We start from the raw sequence: 24904 nt of genomic DNA on the forward strand, positions 1-24904 counted from the left end.
ACATATATGTATAATGTATAATTATGTATCATGTATGATCGCTATGCTGTATTGAATATAAATAAACTCCACAGCACATTGTAAGAAATCATGCAAATGCTTTGAAAAACTGAGGAGCTACCAACTTGCATAAGTAAATCCTACATTACCCTCTAGAAACTGAGTGCTCAACCATCAAGACATGACTGTTGTCTTCAGATTGGATTATTTAAATCAATGTTTGATCTCTAGACACCGATTTCCACTGGCCTATGCCTATGTCTGTTCATTCATTTATTCTCTACTCAAATCAAACAAACAAGAAATCCTCCAAACCACACCACAAACCAAAAACTGTTAAAAAGACAAAATTCTTGAGCATTTCCAAATCTCACATTAAAAATACATCATTTGTCTCATGCAGTATTGCAGTCCTGTTAAACTAAAAGTATATTCCTCAGTGGTTCCTTAATCTTTTTTTTTTCCTACACTATTTCTGCCAAGGGGCTTATAAACAACAGCCAATACTGGTCGTAGTATTAAAAATGAATATAAGTTGTTTTAACTGGGAAGCACAGAAATAAATGTCCCTGTCATTGTATCTCTGGGACTCGAAAACTTACTCTCAAAACATGACAAGACTAAGATTTCTTAGCACTGGAGTAAGTGCCAGGCTACAAAATCTTGGCACACATAAACCTGAATATTGACTCTAGTGAGGAAGAGGAATATGGACCAGTTATTACTATCTTTGGAGAATACTAAAGAAAAATAACGTGACTTTTAGAACCACAGGAAATCCCTGGTCTCATTTGCTACAAAGTACTGGTTATCTATAGAAATGAAATTTGCTATACAGTTAGTAGAGAACAATTAAAAGAGCTTTAGAAACACAACTAATTTAATGTAAAATACCATATTTTTAAGCTAATTTAAATATTAAGCATACTTTGTGTGCATTTATGCATTAGAAATAGCACACGCTTTAGCTAAATAGCATTGCATTTACTTTTACACAGCTGGATTGGATACATTTGTCTTTGCCTCATTTTGAGTCATTTTAAACATTGTTTTCAAAATTCATCTGAGTTTGTATGTTATTAGAGAAACCGGAAAAAGCTTAAAAAAATTACAGAAGCACACAAACTGAAAGAATAGAATGAATGAAAAATATCACACATATAGCCACACAGAATCTAATTGTGGCATCCTAAGTACATACTCAGGTGATCTCTCTGAGTACAGAACAAGAATCCTCTCTAGGCTGAAGGACTCAAGTCTAACTGTTCTTAGAGCACTTGTCATACATACAAAATGTGGTTTGTTAAATGGAAACAATCATGGGAAACTAATTTGTTCTGTAAACAGTCAGGCCCCAAGAGAGAAACCGCCTATTGAAAGACATACTTCAGCTTTCTCATCCTTCTGAATAAACACACACATGCCACTCAAATAGTTCCAGTAGCCCAACTATCACACAGTTGTGGTGTATTCCACAAGTGTAACTGTAGTATATGACAGAGGAAGTGCTGAAGCTGTCAGTAACACATGTAGATGGAAAAATCTTACTCCTTTATACTCGCTGGATCTTTTAGGATGCACCCTAACTGCCCAACTTAGGCCTCTATTAAACCCAGTTGCAAGGTTTCTCACAAAAAGCCCCCTTAGAAGGTGTGCTGAAAGTTAATTTGGGAAAAATAAACAAACAAACCAACCTCAAACCCCAAGAAAACTCAACACCCTTCCTCCAAACCCACCACTCCCCATCCTCCCACAAAAAACACACCAACATGCAAAGATGTAGATAGCAGCACTGCACAGCAGCTTTGGAAGTGCTGAAAAATATAGAATCATAAAAACATTTTGGTTGGAAAAGACCTTTAAGATCATTGAGTTCAACCACTAACCTCACACTGCCAAGTCCATCGCTAAACCATGTCCCTAAGATCCTCATCTACACATCTTTCAAACACCTCCAGGGATGGTGGCTCAACCACTTCCCTGGGCAGACTGTTCCAATGCCCGACAACCCTTTTTGTGAAGACATTTTTCCTAATATGCAATTTAAACCTTCCCTAGTGTAACATGAGGCCATTTCCTCTTGTCCTATCACTTGCTACTTGAGAGAAGAGACCAACACCCTCCATGCTACGACCTCCTTCCAGATAGCCATAGAGAGCAACAAGGTCTCCCCTCAGCCTCCTTTTCTCCAGGCTAAATAGCCTCAGTTCCCTCAGCCACTCCTCATAGGACTTGTGCTCCAGACCCTATACCAGTTTTATTCCCCTTCTCTAATTGTCTCCAGCACCTCAATGTCTTCTAGTAAGTGGCCCAAAACTGAATATGATATTCCAGGACCAGCCTCACCACTGCCAAGTACAAGGGATGATCACTTCCCTAGTCCTGCTGGCCATATAGGCCAACCTACTACAGAGTTCATTCCACAAACAAGCCTAGTCTGAGCTTAACATCTTAATGCATATTGGCAGAGCCAGTGGTTTGTCCCATTCCTAGCCTGTAAGTGCAAAGTGAAATCAAGCACATAAAAAAATCACACTAGAAGTGTTGAGTAGCTGGCACACTCCCTGTTCTCCAAGCAGTAAGGTTCATTTTTGCTTCTGCTCTTTTGAAAACACAACAGAAATAAAGGTGTTCCAAGTTCTCAGAGCTCTTGGGCATCATCACCTCCACCTATGAGCCCAAATAAATTTGTGTCTTCATAATAGACAGAAGAACGATGAAAGCAAAATGTGGACAAATACATATGAGTTTGAGCTATCAAAGGGAAACACCAGGAAGCATCTCTCAGGCACAGATGACTTCTGCCATCCTTGGCATTGCCACAGTCTCTGCACTATGGAGAGAGGGCAACCGAATGATCTGGTGAGGTGTTAATGTTCTACTAGCAACTGGAAGAATGTACCTGAATTCTCTGTGACCTACTGGTATTCTGGATTAACTGGCTTCTTGATAATGGGGCAGAGTGGCCTTCCTGCTGTGTTCCATTCCAGGAGGGCAAGGAGACATCACCCGAATCAGGCTGCTTTCTCAGCCTGGCTTTCTCCTGAAACCTGCAAAGGCATCAGCTTCTGTAAAAGACCTCAGGAGAGCAGAGATGAGGACACAGGCTCTGTCATAGCTAGATACAACCTGGGAAGCTGGGTTCCATACAGAGACTTCACTAAATAAAAAACTGTGGGGAAAAAAAAAACAACAACAAACTTGCACAGTAGCCTGTAATAGAGAGTTTAGCTGCATCATTTTTTAGGGCAGGGAGAATAATTTTGGGGTGGAGGATGTTCCTCTACTGGCATCATGTTACCAGTTCCAGCTCTACCCACACACTCCAGCACTATAAGATATCTATAAACCTTTACATGGGAAAACCTCAGGCAATAACTGCTTAGCTCCATTTCAAATGACTGCAGGTGGGGGGAGGAAAAGGGGAACACTGTAGTTAAAGGAACGGTACAATTCAAGGCAATATAAAGCATCCTCTTGAGCAGCTGTACTCCATGTGGGTACAATTCCTCCTGAATAAAAAGATTTGCGAAGGAGCTATAGGTCTAATTGCCAAAGTGAAGAGACTCGTAACTTCTGCAGAAACTGATAGGCATCATTAAGAGGAAGTGTACCTAAAAATTGTTTACACAAAAGCATATTGTAATTTCAGTTAGAGAACCACATAAAATTGGCAATGCTCATTAGTTGAATTTGAATGCAGACTGATTCAATTTGATCTGGCATTACAAGAGATAATGGAAGCACTGTTGTTCAATCTACATAAAATTTGCTGGTGGCCAAACTTTCTTTTGTTTCTTTTAAAATGCATCTAACATCAAAGAGAACAACTAAATCTGATGACACAGCATGACTTTATTTTTTATTACAGTAAACTGCCTTAACTTTATTTAATATTTTAAACTAAAGACTTGCTGACTTGGCCCCTATTTTAACAAATCTTCATTTACATTTTGTCATCCTCTTCAGACTTTCTCATCTCTATTTCTCTTCTTCCACCTCAGCTATGAAGACTTACAGCCAACTCCACAGATGTACACGAGCACAACCATCATGACTTTATTAACGCCACCTTCTATAAAGCACGACTTACTCAGATCCAGAGACAAGTATAAAGCTGCTGTGTTGTCATTCTTGCAGAGTAATTCAAGAATGCACTATTTATCTCACACTTCTTCAAGCTTCTGGGTAAGTTGCTTCCTACTCACTTGAAAACTGAAATCATCCATGAACTCCACTCATTCACAGGTCACTTTCTCCATTAAACCACGACAAGTTTTTCCTGCCATCAGAGTTTCATTAGCATTGTGATAAAAGTCAACTTTCTGCCCTGGTTCCTAATGCGAAATGTTTATCTTGTAACTTTTTACCTAGTTGGGTCTCTAAGTTCAGACCAACACGAGCCTGTGGAACAAGGACAGCACAGCCCAAGCAATCAAGGGACACTGGCTGAGAGGACCTTCCTGCTTCTTGGATCTCCAACTACTCAGGCAGACCACCAACAAGGTCTGTACAAATCACACAGTAGAAGCAACTCCATCCTGAACATTACAGGACGTGTTCCCAGACTTCGGTTTCCCTTTGTTCAATTTCTCCTCCATCCTCATATTTAATACTGTTGCTTTCGATGTAGTTTGTAAGGCAGCATTATTTTGAGATGGAAAGTAAAACCACAATAAAAGAGGCAGCACTCCCCCTCCCTCCTACCCTGTAAAACCAAACCAAAACAAAACCAACACCACCACCACCACACACAACCACAAACAAAAAACCACTCAACAATTCAAATTCATTTATAACTTTGGCCAGTATTGCCTGGATTATCTTTATTGAATGTTGTACATACTTGAATAAAAAACATCACGTTTTTTCTACTCAATTTCTTCTCTTTACATTTCTGCCAGTAGTACTTTGATTATACTGACCCGTATTCAACAGTACCTTAGAAATGGTGGAATTTCAAGTTAAAAAAAGAGGAAAAACTGGTGATTGTCAAAACCAGGGAAATATCAAGAAGGTATATAAAGTCTTCTGAAATGCACACAAAAAATACTAAAAGTGAGAATTTCATTATTCAGTACCAGTTGAGACACTTCGTAATGTACTTTTTACAATTAAGCACTTAGATGGTGCCAACTATGCAAATATGAAAATCATGTTATTAATGCTTGTGCAGTTCCTCATAGCAGTTCAAAGGCAATTTACGAGAACAAGGCTTATCAGGTAGCCAAGAAAAACGGTCATCTAATTATTCACAAAAGATATGTCAAGTAAAATTAGTATAAAACATCAAAATTTCACCCTCGGATTAAATCTATAAATACATTGTAAAAAACATTCAGAAAACAAACAAGTTAAAAAAATCAAACAGAAATCACATATTACCAGGCAAGAGATCCCTGTGTGTAGAATCCCATGTAAACAAAGCTGATGACAACAAAATGTCTCCGTAGTATAAACTGAATGTTAATTCGAAAAGGTCAAAACACCCCTAAAATTCACATCTCCTTATATTTTTCAATAAATAGCTTTAAATCTATTTCCATTCTCAGTTTAGCCAGTTAGCTCTATTAATCCTTGATAGAAACGTGGCACAATCTCTTCCACTTCAATTGCAAACATCATTTCAGATCTCGCCTTGAGAAAACAAGACTCAAGATCTTCCCCTGAACAAGAACGGCTCACGTGTGGTAACAATCAACTTTATCTCCACGAGGTCAGAAGCGTGAAGGTTCTTACCGTGAGCAGGAAGCACCGCTGCTGTAAACCAAACAGCTACTTGATTCGTTTTGAACGTCAAGCACCAAGATAGGGAGCTTCATTTCTCAAATGAACGATGTCCCTGATTCTTTCCATTCTGTACTAAATGAAAATCCTTGCATCACAGTAAAATAACTTTATTTTGCGTGTTACGCAGTTGTGTTCATGGCTAGAGAACATTTAGCCCCCAGCATTAGCACAAAATACAATTTCAAAGTATTATATTCCTATTATTTCTTCACTGCTATTAATATTAATTTCAAATAATTTGAATAAATCTGAATATAATTTCCCTACACAATTGGAAGCAACACACTTAAGATGCAAATCAAGACTTAAGGATTATAATGATGCTTATTAAAAACAAGATTAAATGCAAGCTCATTTAAAAAAACATGCTTAATTGTAAATAAATATACAAGAAAACATCATGAATACAACAATGAAATGTAATTCACAGTTTAATTAGCATCAGACAAATACTTCGCAGAATTTTGCTTCCAGCTCAAAAAAAAAGGAATAATCTTTGCAGCGTTCAGCATATTAATCACAACTTCTGTAATACATAAAGAATACCAAGATTATCAACAGTCACATACACTCTGAAATTAGGAGACACATGTATTGACTTGAGGTTTGTTCCATTTGTGTAGAAGGTTTGTAAGGATTCTCCAGTAGTTACATTCCACCACTATAAAAAATAACACACTTTCAGTTAGTTGAAGGAAGCTTAGGACAAATTCTGTAAACAGGATTAGCATGGCAAGCCCCGCTGACTGCTTTCCCCAAAAAGGTAGAATTAAAAATAAAAATACAAGCAATCTTAAGTAGAAAATGTTTAGGATCGGTACCTAGAGGTATAAGACCTTCTGATGAAAAGAAACTTCAAAAAGACTGAAGCTGTGCAGTTTCAGGAAAGAATACAAAATAATAAACTCAAGGACTGCCCCCTACCCCATCACAAAATGTGATCGACAGACGTGGACTGTAATGCATCAAAAATTTAAAAGATTAGGTATTTTTCTATACACTAATGAATACATGAAACACATTGCCAGGCAATGTAAGTCCAGCTATATTCAGTCCTATAGCTGGACTGAAAAACAGCTTGCCTTACAAGAGGATCAATCATGGACCCATTTGAAACCCTTTCCCATTCTGCTAGCAGGACAGACTTCTTGCATGGAGGTTAGATTTATTTTTATTTAGAATATACAGAAAGCACAAATACCAAAGATTCAGAGAAACCTTTGACCATCAGTTTACTCCATGACTGTAGACTGAAATTTCACATTTCTCAGAAAAACTAGTAGACCAATGCAAAACTGAACCAAACACAATCCAGCACAAAGCTGTTACTTGATTGTTCCACCAAGAATTCTGCCCTCTATTCTTGTAACATTTGGATGCAGTAGCAGAATATCGGAACAGATCACCTTCAGCTTTGATAACCTATAAAAGTAGGTGGTATTACTACTTTTTAGCTTACTCATCTCATGAAAAATGTATCATTACAGCTGTGTGCATAATATAGATTGGCAACTACACAGCTAAAATGTTCTGATTAAAACAACTTTTCCTAAAGTGTCTGTTATTTGATAGAGACCCGGGGAAAAAAAAAAATAAAATGATCTTAATTAGCTCTTGAACCTTTGTTGATGGATTAAATTATCAGGTGTTGAGCCAGTAGGTACCACTCACAAAGTAAGTTCAACAGTACATAGCTGGATGCACCTCACCTATGAATAAGATGACTCATTTGTTTTAAGATATCTTCCATGTAACTACAATACAACTCAGTCCAGTTTTTAGAGGTCCAAACTTCTGTAATGTTTTAGATTTTCACTGACTAGTATCTCCCTACAAAAAGGGTGCAAGTATGTGTGTTTTCATGCATATCATACACATCAATCTGTAGATCTTGAAAGAAAAGCAGAAATACAATACTTTGAGAAGACATGGGGATTGAATCTGGTCCAGACAACTGCAAAAAGGCAAATGCCATACTCATTTTCACAAAGGGCAAAGAAGATGCTGGGAACTACAGGCCAATAATCTGTACTCCAGGTTTCAGGATTATTATGGAACAAGTTTTCTGGAAGCTATTTCAAGTCACTTGAAGGACAAGAAGGTGACCATGAATCAAAGGTAAACCATGCTGAACCACCCAACTGACTTCTAGTAAAAATACTTGTGGCTCTGCATCCACTGCAAGAGCAGTGGATGTGATTAACCTTGACTTTAGCCAAGCCTTCAACATAGTCTCCTGTGGTGTACCTATATTCATACTAGAGAGATAAAGACTGCATGAGTGGAATACAAGGTAGGTGACAAACTGCGTTGACTGCTAGACTCAAAAAGTAGTAATCAACAGTTCAGTCATGGTGTGTTGAGCATCACCCTACTACAAGGAAGACACTGACAAACTGGAGCAAATCCAGGAGCACATGGTCATTGAGATGACTAGACACCTAGAACAGACATCATAGAAGAGAGAGCACTGAATTTGTTTAGCCTGCTGTCTTCAACTGCCACAAACAGGGTTACAGACTTTCTTCTCAGGGCTCAGAGGTGACCCTGTTGGATTTGGGGACAAAACTTGATGGAGCAATGCCCTAAGCAACTTCACCTAATTCTGCAAACTACTTCTAGCAAGAGGCAGGACTAGATGAGTTCCAGAAGTCCCTAACATCCTAAACCATATGACTCTAAGAAGTATCATGACATCATACTGTGTAACCACAAGACAAATGGGAAGGAAGCTAGAAATAGGATGCATATCTTGTCCTTTCAAATGAAATGAACATCAGAAGATGTTTTAAATGCTAAATTAGAAAATTCAAAGGTCTTTGTTAAATGGTTACTAACTGACTTCAAAGAATTTAGTCTTGTAGCATGTCCAACAGCCAAACACTGACCAACAATCAACTAATCTCCAGCACTCTGAGATGAGAACTCCACAACCTGCCATTTCACATACACACAGTTTCTACTAACAGGTATTTCCTATTGCATGAGGGAAAAAAATAAACTCATGAGACATTTACAATCATGAAGAACCAATTCACAGACTGAAAGAACAACTACATCTTCCCCGTCCCAATAAAACATGCCCAGTATGTCTGAACCTATGAAAGACTGATTAAAAGACTGATTTCCTCAGTTTCACCATGCCCTCTTCCAAAGATTCCTTATAGAATGTCTTTCAAGGCAGAAAATTATCATTTGCAATTCCTCCTGAATTTCTGTTTATTAAAAAAGTTTAAACTCAGTATCTTTAAAAAAAATAAAAGCCTGACAAAGCATTTTTCTGTTCATTATAGAGAACACAATTGCTGTTGAAATTGAAGGGATATTAAAGCAGACAAAAATTAATGGGATCTTTAATATTCAAGACGTCCATGAAGAAAGTTGCTAATAAAAATCTGAAGCTAATAAAAACAGAATATATGGAATTCAAAATCAAACTCCAAGTCTAAAGTCTGAATTCTTAAGAGACCTTCCTAAGTGTCTTTCAGATTTGAGAAGTGAAAACTTCCAGAAAGTCACGAAAACGAAGCAATTTTGTGTTAACGTTTTAGAGGTTTGTTTCTGTGAATTAGCTGGCATTTTCCTTTAAGATTATCAGAGCATTGCCATTTAATTAGGTATGTTAGGATATTTCATTACTTCAAGGCTTACCTTCAGAAAGCCTCCAGATGACACAAGCATTTTACTGTCAGGAGAAAATGAGAGGTCTGTTACCCAACCACCATGTGTTGGTTCTTCATCTGCAGTAACTGGAGAGCAGAAGTGAAGCAATGCACCTGATAAAATATTCCAAATCTAAAAGAGAGAGATTATGTATATAAGTAAACTTAATGGGGAAAACAAGGGAAAAAACAGTAAGGAAAAGTAAGGAAAGTTGAAATGTATTTTTCTATACTAAAGGAAAAAAAAATTCCTTGTAAATAAGCATTTTACTTGAAGTGACAGAATAATCAAAAAAAAGGAATTATCCTCTTAGAACTGTATCATATATTTGCAAGGTTTAATCAGACATGCAATTCACAGTAGAATTACGAGTAAATCATGTGAATCAGTTCCTCAGCATTCATGGAACATAAATCTATGAATATTGTGACAAGCTACTTTATCATGTGGCTAACATTGCTATTTTCAACTCCCCAGTGTTCACCACAACCCTAATGAATTAGACGTGCAAGAGCACAAACTATGAGAACCATTCTGTCTGTGAACTATCAACCAAATTATGAAATAAACAGCATGGTTAAAGCAGTACCCTTATTTCTCCTTTGTCATCTCCAGTGGCCAATAATTTGTTGTTAGGAGAGAAAGTGCAGCACCGCACGCAGGCTTCATGACCTTTCAGCTCATGAAGAACAGATGAACTTTCAAAGCTCCATATCTAAACAGAAAATATTACAGAAGAGTGAAATAGAAAAGTTCAAAAGCAATTATGACTTCTTTCTGAAAAGGCAATAGTACATAAGACTTTTTGTACATATGTATATATATGTGTGCATTTATGTATGTATTATACTGTAGTCTGTTTTTATCATCTGAATCACACAAGAATGCCTTTGCTACAAATAACTAAACCAACTGTGAACATATTCTTTTTCCTTGGCATATACTCTTTAATGAAACCGATTCATCTACAAGAAAGTTTAATGCTCCTCATAGAAAAAGGATTCACCAAGCAATTTAAAGCTACATTTTAAACATCTAACAGGACACTTTAAAATTCACATGGGACAGCCCTAGAACATTAAACAATCCACTTATTTTTGTACCTTCCTTTTGAACAAGAATACCAGGAACCATGGACAGCACTTTCACTTGAAGTTCCAGAAATTTTTCCTAACTTATGTTTCCAAATTAAGAATGTTAGGCTACTCACAAATCAACACAGAGAACTAAACAAAGGGTTCTGCACAAACTTGTGCACTAAACTTGCATTCTATTTGTACAGAAATCACCAAGACAGCCTCAAGATCAACCACCAAGATCAACTGTGAATGACTGTAACAACTTTAGAAACATGTTCACAGATACAGAAAATTTACTACTAGAAATATAACGGGGTAACTTAAAATAATCACTAGTTACCTCAATAAAAAAAGATAGCATACATTTCAGGACAAATAAGGCATCATCTTTATCTTTGTACAGAAAGCAACCAACCTTTGCAGTTTTGTCAGCAGAAGTAGATGAAAATTTACTGCCATCAGGTGAAACAGCACAGGAAAGAACAGCATCGCCATGGCAAGCAAAATCTTTTTCTGTGTTTCCAGTAGTGAGATTCCAAACCTACCAAATATACAGGAAAAACAGGTTACTTTTGTAACACTGTAAAAAGGTTAAAAAACCCTGCATCTTACACAGCAATATGTAGGAGATAAAACTCAGCTATGTGGTTCTAATATGGCCAACATTTTCCTATACTTACTGGCACAGTTAAAAAACAACAGGAGTGTAAATCTTACTAGAAACAGAAAATGCAAATTTGTGTCTTAAAAGTCAGCTTACACTTTATGATCAATTAAATAAAATGTGGGTCAACACAAAGTGCAGGAAACACCAAATGTCAGATGAGACAGTAACATGTACTTTATATGATTTGTCAATACAGAACCTTTTATTTACCTTAACAGTTCCATCAAATGACCAAGAAAGAAGTTTTGAATTTTCCAGAAGTCTAAAATCTTTGACTGCTTCCTTGTGCCCTCTTAGAAACACACATTCGCTCGACTGCCAGTTCCACACCTAATCATAAAGATGGAATACTCTTTTTAAAAAAGATTAAATGACAAACATAAGTTAAGGAGCATGAACTGACTGATTTTTAAGTCACAGGAATAATGAGAAGTTCTTATGGAGGTGACAACTAATTAAAAGGTTAGATAATGAAGGTATCCATAGTAGAGATGCTGAAGATGGAGGGATGCCACTGCATTTAATGCACCTGTGAGAGAGTTCCCCACAACACACAAACAACCTGATTTTCAAACTTAATTTGATGCTTAAAATTCACCTGTAATTTAAAAAGAAAGAGCAAAATAGCAATTTTCTAGGCAACCCAGAAGTATTGAGATTTAAACCTTTGATTATTGCAACAAATAGACTTCTATCATCTGGCAGTCCTCATATTTTTCCATACTTAAATTATCTTTCTTTTATATTTTTAAAGCATATTTTAAAAGAAATGCCATTTTGGTTTGCATTTTTATAACAGAGTGACTCTTCTAATTCAACTGTTCACTGAAAACTGAAGAAATGTAACCTTATTTTACAGAAACTATTAAGCATCAATTTATATGACAACGACTTAACAGTTTGCAAATTAATACGTTTTCTGCATCAAAGAACAAACAGAAAGCAGAGGTGTTCTGGTGACAATCCGTGAGGCTTCACCAAGGCACCGTCCACTAGAGGGAGCTGAGGACCCAAAAGAAAAACTGTAGACCTAACAGAAGGATCCAAAACCCAATTAACTGGTGAGCTGTCTGTACTGCTCAACTGACCACAGTGATGGTACTCCAGCTGGCTTCAGGTAGAAACAAGCACCGAAGGAGGATACTGCAGGGGTTACATGTGTATCAGGGAGCAGGTAGAACACAGAGGGTGCTGGAGCACTGGAACAGGCTCCCCAGGGAGGTGTCACGACCCCAAGCCTGACAGTGTTCAAGAAGAGACTGGAGAACATCCTCAGACACATGGTGTGAACTGTGGGACTGTCCTGTGCAGGGACAGGAGCTGGACTCAATGATCCTTGTGGGTCCTTTCCAACTTGGTACATTTTATGATTCTATACTGGTGTTGGAACAGATTTGGTGAGCAAAACAGAGCTGAGGACCAGCACTCACAGGTGTTCTGGAGATTTTACTTCAAACCAGCTAAATTTCGGTTGTGTTGACGGAATGCCCATTAGTAGCTGGAGCATGTGCTCTAGTTTAGGAACCCTGTCAGCACACCTGCAGCCCTCCGCAGGGCAAAATAAAGCACAGGAAGCATAAACGACCAGGACATTCACTTCAAAAGTGCATCCCTGAGGTGAGCTAAAATGCAATAGTAGTATGGACGCCCTAGAATGCTTCTCCAGAGCCAATCTACCTTGCTGAGAGGCAGAACTTATTAATTTGTGGCTACATCAATGGAGTCATTCTGTTTCTAGCTAGTATCTGTACTCAGCACTGTACTGGACTAGATGGACACACAAGCTCACTCAGAGACGGGTCTTTTACCTCATTCCTTCAGACAGCGTAAGCAAACCCACTGACAGACCCACCATACACAGCCAGTTCCCTTCACTCAAACAATCAGAACTGTTGAGTTATCTTGCTTGAAAATTAATGCTTCTTTCACCCATCTTAAAGAAGTGGGTGCTTATCATCCACAGCATTAAAACCAGATATTGTGTAATATTTGTTATCACATGAATAGAGGCTACAGTTTCTACAGTCCCTTGCCCCAAGATGAAGCAATAGAGAATACAGTAGTCATTTACTGCGCCTACATTTTCTATCATATAAAAGATCTTTTAAAATAAATTGGAAGTCAGTTACAACATAATATTTAAAATATCTTCCAAACCTGTATAACAGAATCATGAGCACTTGAAATAAGAGTTTGACTATCAGATGTAAATCGACAATGCTGCACGGATGTCCTGTAGGCCTCCCGGGACTTCAGAACTTTCCCATCCATCAACTGTAATACCTTTAAAATGAAGAATGAAATAATTATATCTATTTTACATGCTTGAGGAAAAGGAAGAAAAGAACATGCAAATCCTTTTTTAAGTAACATGAAATGTAAATACACTATTCTTAGTCAATGGACTGGAACAACTGAAAATTCATATTAGCTTAGTCCTCGGTAAAATAAAATTCAGAGCTATGTTATTAGCACTACCTTTAAATTACTGTCACTCAGGCACCACTCACAAAAGTAAAAAACTTGAAGTCCTATGTTGAAGAAAATTATTGCACAAAGTCATTCAAATGACATTTCTTTAAAAAGAACAAGCACCAAGAAGGGTGATTACCTACTACTTTTAAAACCAGATTTAGGACTTTAATACCTTTATTGTTCCACTCTCCTGTCCAAAAGCTGCAAATTGAAGATCTTCACTTAAGCAACAGCAGGAAATCGGGGATTCTTGAGCTGCTGTCTGCATAATAACACTGTCTGTATTTCCATTGATAAGCTGTAAGATAGGAAGATAATTATTATAGTATTTTAAAATTTAATATTAAATAAATTACAATACAGAGCTAAGAATGCTAAATAGAACAGTTTCAAACTTATAAGAACAGTTACTTTCAGAAACCAATCTGATTGAAGGTCAGTGTAACTGTCTCCACTGAACACTCTCTGAATAGGACAAGTTTGCAGAAGGAAACACATCCCAGCATTAGAAAGCTTTTTAAAGTTTGTCTGACTACAGAAAACAGTAACTCAAAAAGCTACTCTCAAATTCAAAACCCACAGAGTGAGCTCCACGCTCAAATTCACCTTGCCAGCCAGATATTACAGCTCATGCCAAATGGAGTATAAAATACTCATGCCCTAAGTATGACTTTAAACTTATTAGCACACATAATAAAATCTCAACTCATTATTGCTCTCAAATCAACCCCTCAGGAAAAAAATAATCTTCAGAATACAATGATTTCTAAACACAGTTTAAGTTTAGAAAATCCACCAATGTGGAGTGTTTAAAAATTAACATACTGCACATCAAAAGGTGACTAGGGTGCCAATACCTGAGATACTACAAATTACAGAGGGTAAAACATGACAATTGCAAGAAAAACTACTTTTAGAGATGTGATAGCAGAGATTTACTGTTAAATTACAGTACACATGCTTAACTGCAATTTGTCTTTTCAGTCAATTCCTATTGACTCCTGCAAGAGTGAAAAATCTACTGTCTTTCTACAATGGAGTCTTCTCTCATGACTGCACCTCTACAGGATGTCACAATGTTGTATTTAAGGCAAAAAAATCTAAGCACTATCTTTCTCTAGGAAATGGCTCAAGTAAAGTTACAATAGAAATATACTAATTGTAAATAAATAGATCAGGTCTGCTAATTCAAATGAGAGCCAGACTACACCATTTCGTAGTAACTGCTACAAATTTTACAGTTCAGGAAGATCAAAAGTAGTGATTATCCTGAACTGCTTCCCATACATAAACAGGCATAACTCCATTTGCTGTGGTTTCTCCCATCTCTTCACTGCAACAGATGCAACTTCCCATTTCTCACACATTATTTGTTCACATCAATTTTAGTTTCACCATTGATGGCTTTCTGTGGCCTCAAAGTCTGAAATCTTTGAATTTCCAAGGCCCCACTGACACTTCAGCTATTTCTACATCTATATTCTACACTAGCCAAATATCAACACCATTCCACTTAAAGTTTTTTTAATAGGATTTTTTGGTAGGGTAAGAAATGGATAATTTATTGACAGGACAGACGGAAGAGGACAGAAAATAATCAGGAAGAGAGAAACAGGAGGTACAGGGCAAACAAAAAGAAAAGTTTCTGCAAAGAAAGCTCTCATTCTAGTAGCAGCCTAGGAAAAGCTGAGCATCTCTTCAGGCTAGAAATAACGGCAACAGTCATGCTGCTTAGCCAGGATTACATAGCTTACATATTTGCCTTTGGCCAGGTTAGGAGAAAGGACATGACCCTACACAAAAGGATTATCTGTACAGTGTCCCTCAGTGCAGGGTGGCAGAATCTATTCCAGCAGTCACCTACCTATACATCTAGCAATAAGAATTCACTGCTTTCACAGGCCAGAACAAAGGTTCATTCCTATTCAGATGCTGCTTTAGGTTAAACACCTGAAATAGCAACCTCATGGACAGATTTGTGGGTTAACATGCAACTGGTTTGCCTAAGCAGCATTCTGTAATAAATATTAAAGTGTTTCTGCTTTTAAATAGTACAATCAATTGACTTTATTTGACTAATTAGACAATCATGCTAGAAGATGTGCATGCACTTGCTATCATGGAATGGAAAAAATCTACTTTGGATGTTGGTGTAACTACTACATGGTGGATGGGTCCACAGTATTAAGACTGTATCCATTTTTAATATTTTCTTTAGGACATAAAAGACCCCTTGGTCTCCTAAGGCTATAGGCAAACCTGGGTTCACACCTTTCATTCCCTCAATTTGAGACAACTCCTTCAGCTATGACACAGTAGGTCTGATGCACTACAATGCATTATGTGCTCTGTAACACCTGATCTCTACCATTTGCACACATTACACATTGCTGTGCGCTTCTCAGCCACTTGGAGGGCTCACAGCCTTCTCAGTTGTGAAGAGAAACCAGTTTTGTCTGCGTTCAGCTTCAGTTTCAACATCAACGTGGAAATTTCCCCTCAAACTTCATTTTCTGCTCACTAAACTATTCAGAGTTTATAGACATAAAAATGTTATAATACATTAAGAGTCATTTGCTATAGATTCACTGTTTGAAAGCCATGAACAAGCAGTTTTTTCAATGTTTCCTCAGTTTCCTACCGAGATTTACAAATAACATTCAAATGTACTAAAATATTGAGAAATACAGCTTACTTGTAAATGCTTCTGATTGTAAATTGCTAAAATCATCACTTCACCATTGTAAAATACAACATCTAGTTCACTTTTTAGAACAGCATCAGAAGACTTGCACACCTTCTTTGTTTCCCAAATCTGTTGAAGAACACAGTATTTCATTAGTTTTATTAAAAGGACAAGACAGAAAACTTGCTGAGCACCTGTAAACCAAAGTCCTATTAACTTGCAACACCGATTTTTCTGAATCAGGTAAAATTATGATTCTCCTGTTTCTATTTACTAGGGAAGGTTGAGCAATTACTGTAGTGATTCCAACAGAGGAAACAGAACTAATTTTTCTCAGGCTGACTAACAGACCCCACCGTATTTAGAGCTGTAAAGTTTGCAATTTTCTAGACCAAAGAAGAGCATTAAAATCAAATTATAAAAATTACCAAGTAAAGATTTCCATACTTCAACTGCTTTCAAAATTCCAAGAATACAAGTCTTAACTTGGGAGAAAAGGAAAGGTTACTTTGGTAAACTATAGTTCTACTTCAACAGGTTCTAATAAGGCCTTACGATTACAGAAGCCTATCCTAAATACTAACATAAATATATCTAACAATGAAAGCAATACCAAGTCCACTACAATCCTCAGAAAACTTCACAATTCCTGATTCTGATAAAATCTAAAACAAAAAAGGAGGTTACAAACAACTACTCTTGAACAGCCACTGGACTTAAAAAATCATATAGTTGGACAATTGTTGTCTAATTGCCAGCCCAGTTTTAAATGGTGCCAACAGTAAATGTAGATATACAGTAACTAAAGTAAAAAAGACAGCTCATTTTACTGCATGTCTAAATAATTTTCTAATTTTACAACAAATATTTAAATTTATATTGGCTATAGGCATACATAAATGCTAAATATAGATCATATGTAATATAAACATTGAAATTTATAATAAACAATTCCTTAAATTAGTATTTTAATAATAGGTATATAAACATTTAAATATTTCAAAAACCAAAGATGTCATCTTACGCGTATTGTCTGGTCATCAGATGATGTCAGAAATAAAGATCCATCTGGCGAAAATGTCACACAGTGAACCCAGCTCATGTGTCCCCTGCAGTATGCTACTTTTGATAAAGATTCGATATTCCATAACTACAACAAAAATGTGAAACAAGAACTCAAATGGATTTAGATTGCATTTACAGGCAAAACAGTGCAAAACAAGTAGTATACTTAATTACTCTTCTAGTATTTTCTTACTTCTCATTCTGAAATCAGGTGTAACAAGAATTGTGCCTGCTTATCACATGTCGATGGCCAGGTAAATTGAATCAGCAGCCTCTTTGACTGCTATAATTTTAAAAGGGTTGGGCAGGAAAAGAAAGAAAATTTTTTTTTAAAATCACATTATAAATAAACAGAAGTTCAATTAACCATGTAGATTGAAAAAAACAAAAACAACACCAAAAACCCCAAACTAAAAAACAATGTGAACAACGAAAAAACCCACAACCACGAAACTGACACTTGTACAGACTGACTCTGGCTGTGCTAGTCCCAAAGTCATTCTGTTTTATTCCTTTGTAGTAATTTGCCACATTCTATAGCAGCACATAGAAAGACAGGGGGCTTTATTTGAGTTATGCAATGGGAAGGCCTATACTCCTGAAAGTGACAACAGTAACTTTAAAGAAATTTAGTAACTTAGCCTTTATATATAAACATAAGTTGTTGTCCAAAATGAACATATAACTTTAAAATGTTATTTCCCAATGAATATTTTACATTTCAAAAGCAAACAAAGATTAAAAGAATGAAGCACATTGCAAGCCTGCTAAAATAGCTACATTTGTTGTAGCCCTGCCTACAATAAGCTTTTAAGACAAACATTTTATATTACAAATAATCTTTCCTGGTGTACCGTAGCAAGGACAATCACTTACCTCAACAGAACAGTGAGGCAAAGCAACTGCTACTAACTCATCGCCAGGACAAAAGTCACAGTATTGGATTGTACTGTGATGACTTTCGATGACTTGCGTTAACAAAACACAGGTTTTAACATCAAAGAGCTGTGAACACATAATTAAAACAGTTATCACCCAGTTTGTATGACTTCACTATAGACAAATACCTTGTATGCTCAATAACATGCATTCTTGAATTTAGAAGATATTTCTCTCAGTCAACAAGTTGATTGCCCACATATTTTTACTTTACACACAAATGAAACCACACACTTTATATCTGAAACATCTTAATGGCCTAGAATTCTATCTTTAATCATCATTTCTAACTTGACGACCTTTAAGGTCCCTTCCAATGCAAACCATTCTATGATTCCATACTACCTCAAGAAAATTACTGAAGTGAGGTACTTACCAAAAGCTTATTTTTGGCTACCACCAAAATCTTGTCACCATTTCCAGACCAAGAACAACATTTTACTAAAACCTCCACATCATCTGGTTGCTCATCTGCATTTTTGAAGAAATCTTTTATCTCAATACTTTTCAGTTCATTTGCTGACCGTGTTTCCCAAAGCTGCAATAAAAAGTAAAGGAAATACACAAAACCTCTTTTTACTGATGTGGATACAGAATACAAGAAGGAAGAGCTGACCCCCCATCACTTCTAGAGAAGAAGGGAAGTGGGGGGTAGAATACAAAAAAGCCTTTACTACTTTCCCTGATCAAGAAATAGCATTAGAATATTCACAAGCCCAGACAGCTTAGACCAGAGAAGAAAAAGAAAGGTGAAAAGTAAAGGATTCAAAATGAGACTTGCTAGGATTTATTTATAACTACAGCCACCCAACTTTTTTTTTTCCCTAATATTGGACAGCCATTTCAAAATCTTGCATTAAAAATGGGACCAATAATCAACTGCTTCAGGATTTCATTCATTAAAGTTTTTCTTATACATATTTTTTCTTTAAAGGTTTTCTTATACATAGTTTGCATTTTATACAATTAATATTAAAAATGTATTTATTAATATTAAATTTTATACAATTTAATTATACATAGTTTGCATTTTATACCAAAAAAAAAAATCCATCATCAAAACAAACAGTTGATTTAAAAATACACTCTGTACCTTTACTGTTCCATCTGTTGAACAGCTAGCAACATATTCATCATTTGGTGAAAATCTACAGTGATTGACGGAATTTACATGACCCATCATCGTATTTCTACAATACTTTTTGTTCAAATCCCAAAGCTGTGTGAGAAATAAACATATAAATATCATCATATTAATGACTTATTAAAAGACAGATTGTTCACGTTTTTCTCAAAATCAGACACTAGCAACCAAAACCTCAATTTTTATTTTTTTCTTTAGTTTTTACCCACATGCTCATGGACTTCATGCTATGCCCTGAGCTACTCCAGGATTTACCTCCATCTGCTAACTTCCATGAAAACTATTAACATCAGAATTATATAGAACTAGTTAAACTTTCTGTACAGTGTAGATAAGGCCCTTGAGCAGTACAAGGTTACTGAAAGTTTCCCCAGACCAAGGAAGAAGCTTCCTCTCACCTCTTTCCCTTTTAACTTTGAAGTTCAGAATTATGTAGCTTACATATAACAACAAAAATGTTAGTCTTGGACAGTCAGAATGTCACCCATACTAACAAAGTTAAAAGAATATTCCTTTTTTTTTCTTTTATTTAGGGCTTCCCCTCTTCACCCTTCTCACACACACTGTTCTCCAAGCCTATAGCCCACATTTTCTTTCTCTGTTTCCGAATTTCTTCCTTTTCTCCTACATTAAAAAACCAAAAATCATGCATTTGAGTGTTCGCGTGAGAGCTTAAAACAAGAACAGCCACTTGTACAGTGTTCTCTGAAAAAAAATAAATAAATCAGGCCCTTTTGATAATTGTGCATACTTCAGTTCTATTATTCATTACTCAGAAAAGTGTCAGTCACTGTCTAAAATCTTAACTGCATTTACAGGACAAAAATGGTCATTCTAAACAAGTCCCTTCTAGATCTACTTGTTCCAAGATGTCAATCTCAGACAGCAATTCGCTAAGACATCTAGGAGGCCAGACTCTTCCTTCCACCTTGACATCAGATCATAACAGTATTTCCCCTCCAGTTTACACAAACATAAGCTCTGGCAAGAACTCTTCAGATGAGATTTCATATTACAATTAAAACACCTCACATCCTGCTAGCTACAGCTTGAAGACACAGTTGTCCTCTCAACTAACAATCTTGTCCTCACTACCTTCTCCCAACAGTTCTCTTGCACTGGAACTGGGCAACTGAGACACTACAGGGAATTAAACGAGCAGAAAAACAATCCCACCAGAAGTTTTTGTCAAACTGGCTCCATGAACCAGATCACTGCAGAATAAGACCAGCAAATGAACTGCAACAAAGAATATACAGCCAGGGCAGTAGGACCATCATCTTCAGTGTCAGTTAACTATATGATTTGCTTAGCTGTACTGTGCAATTGCATTCTTATTTGCCACAGTCTAGGTCTTACTTCATCCTTCTGTTTTCCCCAGTCCCTCAGATGCAGACTTCAGTTGCCTGATTTCTGCTCTTTCTGTGGACACACACTGTCTCCCAGTCCGAACTGTGCCAGGCAGCTAACTTGACAAACCTCTTGTCTTGTTTACTGTTATTTTGTTGGCTTCCACCTTCAGTTTTTCACAATGTCAAATCAATTTAATAAAAAAATGTACCTGCTACACTTCCATAATACTTTTTTTTCCCCTCAATCTTTCAGCATCCAGGTTTTTTCACATTTTCAATCCTAAGTATCTACCTTCATTTTTCTTGCACTTTTTTAAATAAGTATTTTATTCTCATACTCTCCCATTCCCATCTCACCTTCTAAAAGTCTTCCCTACCAATAGAGGACTGGCCCATGCTCCTTCACTGAGCATAAACACTCCTCTGTTCTGCCTTGTTGAAATCCAATTACAGAGCTTTAGTCACTACTCTCAATCTGTTGCCATCTCTCTTCTACCAGGCTCATTCAACAGAACTTAATTTATAGTGTTTAACTATATTTATACATCAATAATTAGCCTGTTATTATAAGCAGTGTGAGAATAATCTCAGCATTTTTCACTTACTTTGATGAAAGTGTCATTTGAGCAGGTGGCTAAAAGATACTGACCACTTCTGTTATTGAACTGGCAGCAATTGACTTGCTCTGTGTGTTCTTCATATACACACCTACACTGTCCTGTTCTGGAATTCCAGATCTAGACAGAATTAAAGGATAAAAAAAGACTTTTAAATATATTTAAAGTATTTAATTTAAAAAATGTAAACTATGCTGAGATACAGATAAAGCCCTAAAACATTAATAACACCTCAAAAATGTTATGAAAATAAAGGGAAAGCATATATATTTACTTTTAGAAACAAATTATGAGGGGAAAGGTCACAATTCAGATAAACACCAGAATTTCACCAAGGTTCTGTTACAATATTGAGGAATTAAAAATTCCAAATAATTCACATGTAACAGAAAAACAAATCAACCAACCAAACATGAAAAAAAGAATTCTGGATATATTCATCTCATGTTATGGGTAGGACTGGATTAATACATTATGTTCTACTTAAGAAGAAACACCTGATAATACAAGTAAATTAAGTGACAATTCTTTAAGCATTATATTAACATTAAGCAGCTTTTACCTTATGTAAAAACGGGGCTCTTCTGTTTGTTTGTTAAGTAGTGAACTATCCACATAAGATTTAAGACATTTTAAAAAACCTTTAGTCTTAAGAATCTGCTCAGTCTGAGCTGATTAAAACTGAAATTAGAATTACAAATTTGAAAAAAATTGCCTCTTCTCCATTTCCCTACCTTTACTTTTTTATCAGCTGAACAAGTTGCTACAAATTCACCATCTGCAGAGAAAGAGCAACAAAGTATTTCATCATCGTGGGCACTTATCTCCAGGAGTCTCTCTCCACTTTCTGCTTTAAACACCTAAAACAATAAACAATAAAATCTTATAACTCACATACAATTTTAAAACATTAATATAGACTTGTTATCTCTCAAACAGCTCTCTTTGTATAAGCTGTTCATAAAATTGGTTTGCTTTTGAAAGCATTTATAATTTCAGGGAACTTAATAATTATAAAAATATTTAATTTGAGCTTCAATTTGTAAGGATGCTAGAAATTGGTAGGGAAGAAATAGTGGAAACTGATTTTAAAAAAAGATTTTTGTATGAAATATGTGTTTCATTAATGACTTTTTCTACCCTCATTCTTTAAGCCTAAATCCATGTCCTTTCTCAGTATTTTTTCATAATAACCGCACAACACTCCAACAAAATCTAAACTATTCTTCAAACTAAAAATTCCAAGTTTATATATATAAATCATATATATAAATCATTATATATATAAATCATATTTATGTATAAGATATCCTTCTGCGGAAAGTAATAATTTCAGCAGCAGTTAATGACTTAGGAAACAAAAAAGAAAAAACAAGTAGTGAAAAATCGTGCAAGATGTCCCAAGTCTCAGTCTTGAGCTCCTCATCAGCATTAAAAGGACAGCTGGGGAAAAGTGTGATATATCAATCAACCTCCCAAAATTCTGGGATTTAACTTTACAGTGGGGGTGAGGGGAATCAGGTCTCCCTTTCCTCTTTAGGTTACATACTCTTAACCATTAAAGCAAATCACAAGGTGTTCTTTACAGCAGCATTCAGGCTACTACAATTGTCCAGTCCCCGATTTTTCTTTAGTTTTTCATTGAATGGGTATATTTGTTCAATGGTTGGTATTTGTTCAAATAAGAACATAAATACCGAAATAACATGAAATCTTTATTTACAATAAATTTTGTAGAATATCTGTTCTTAATCTAGCAATCATTGGGTTTTTTTATCTAACAGGAATATCAGAAGTAGCCTTGAAAACTGAAAAGTTTAGGCCACTATTAGAAAAAAACATTAATAAGTTTGAAGTTAAACAATGAAATAAGGATTATTGCTGATTTTCCTACTACTACTTTAACACAAGCTTAGTTTAAATGCAATCACAATCCACAAATTTTACTTTTCTGGTTAGAAAATGAAGCGAAAAAATAAGCAATCTGCAGTCTCAATACTGAGGCCATTAAGTACAGAAGCCCAGCACAGTAACTTCAGCACAGCATAAAATGAGAACATCCACCAGGCATCTCCTTAAGTAGATGCCATGATCATAACATTGTAGAAGCCAGCAAATAAAACAAATAAAACCACCATAACACCACATTAAGTAGCCAAATGAACAGCAACTAAACAGCACTAATATTATTACGTTTAGTACTCATCAAGCATCCAAAACAATACCAAAGGCTTGCAGAAAAGTTGTTCTTTTCCCTTACCTTTGGCTGTCTGGAATACGGACACTTTACCAGGTTATTGGCTGGCTGATTGCTAGTTTTCTTGAGAGCTGGCTGGCTCCCTCCAGGCAGACTGCTGGCAAATTTATATTAGTCACTTGCCTCTCTGTCTCCCCTAATCCACTTTCTAAGCACTGCTGGCCCCTTTTCAATTTAATACTGTCCTCAGCTTCAGGGGTTCATTTTTCTCCCCAGATTTATTTCTTTTGCATAAGACAGTTTACTAATTAAGCACCAGAGTAGCACAATGTCCACTACCATCCCACAGAAATATTGTTTTCCAGTTCTGTAGAAGGTCTACTGTGTCTGGAAACAACATTTTTGCAAGTAAATATGAAACATGCTGGGGTGCATTGCTCAGGCTGTGAGCTTTTCTGTATCACTAAACGGTTCATGTATTACACAAAGGTGAGGGTATAAAGCCCTGAAATCACACAGTTTAACTTTCAAACTAGAAGATAATGCTTAGTATTCTAACCAGGCAACTTGTTGTTTATGTAACAATACATCCTTTTTAATCATATGTCTCCAATATGTTCTAGATCCCTAATATCTCCATGTAGCAGCAAAAGAAAAGCAACAGGACTGTTAACAAATGTTATCAAAATGGTACACAGCATCTCTTTTCACTCATGCATTGGTATCTTACCTGAAGTGTTTTATCAGCTCCACAAGATGCTATTCTTTGTCTATCCTTAGAAAAGCAGGCATGGTAAACTGCATCTCTATGTGGACGAACAACCAGACGGTAGAGGTTTTTCAAGGATTTTTTATTTCTACAGGGTAAGACAGTTGATTTTAGATTAGTAGAATTTCCTACTGCTTTTTTAATTATTTAAAATCCTCTATAAAAACACTTTTTCATGTATCTTGAGCAGCAAGCTTTATAAGAAACAAATCAATCAACTCACTGTAACTTACCTCTCAGCCTTTACACTGAAGTAAGAAGGGAAACACAAATTGTAACATTCACTCAGAGATTTTATTGCCTCCAATAGTTACAGCTTAGAGATCAAGAGAGATAATACATGCATGAGAAATTAACATGCTACTCTACAGACAAAGCTGTTTCACTGCAAGACACAGCCTTCCTAATGGCATTTTTACGATCTGACACATGCTGTTTCCAAATATAAATTTCTTCCTGAG

General features: G+C 36.2%; 1 protein-coding gene across 6 annotated transcripts in view; it reads right to left on the reverse strand.

Moving 5' to 3' along the window:
- Positions 1-4799: 4799 nt before the first annotated feature.
- The window catches only part of APAF1 (apoptotic peptidase activating factor 1), a 35293-nt gene continuing 15188 nt past the window's right edge, over positions 4800-24904 (reverse strand). For 4 of the 6 annotated variants that reach the window (XM_080363522.1, XM_080363521.1, XM_080363520.1 and 1 more), the window contains 15 exons: positions 24405-24531; positions 22212-22337; positions 21466-21597; positions 19458-19583; positions 18741-18902; positions 18302-18430; positions 17385-17510; positions 16370-16489; positions 13847-13972; positions 13357-13482; positions 11410-11529; positions 10948-11073; positions 10043-10168; positions 9442-9585; positions 4800-6451 (listed from right to left, as the gene is read on the reverse strand). In XM_080363522.1, coding sequence (XP_080219648.1) covers positions 6308-6451; positions 9442-9585; positions 10043-10168; positions 10948-11073; positions 11410-11529; positions 13357-13482; positions 13847-13972; positions 16370-16489; positions 17385-17510; positions 18302-18430; positions 18741-18902; positions 19458-19583; positions 21466-21597; positions 22212-22337; positions 24405-24531 — 1960 coding nt within the window. In that variant the 3' untranslated portion in view covers positions 4800-6307. Of the gene's footprint in view, positions 6452-9441; positions 9586-10042; positions 10169-10947; positions 11074-11409; positions 11530-13356; positions 13483-13846; positions 13973-16369; positions 16490-17384; positions 17511-18301; positions 18431-18740; positions 18903-19457; positions 19584-21465; positions 21598-22211; positions 22338-23737; positions 23832-24404; positions 24532-24904 lie in introns of those variants that run through there. The other 2 variants (XR_013923589.1, XR_013923590.1) reach the window with 2 other exon arrangements.

The sequence above is a fragment of the Nesoenas mayeri genome (assembly GCF_963082525.1).
Source record: "Nesoenas mayeri genome assembly, chromosome: 1".
Classification (NCBI taxonomy): domain Eukaryota; kingdom Metazoa; phylum Chordata; class Aves; order Columbiformes; family Columbidae; genus Nesoenas; species Nesoenas mayeri.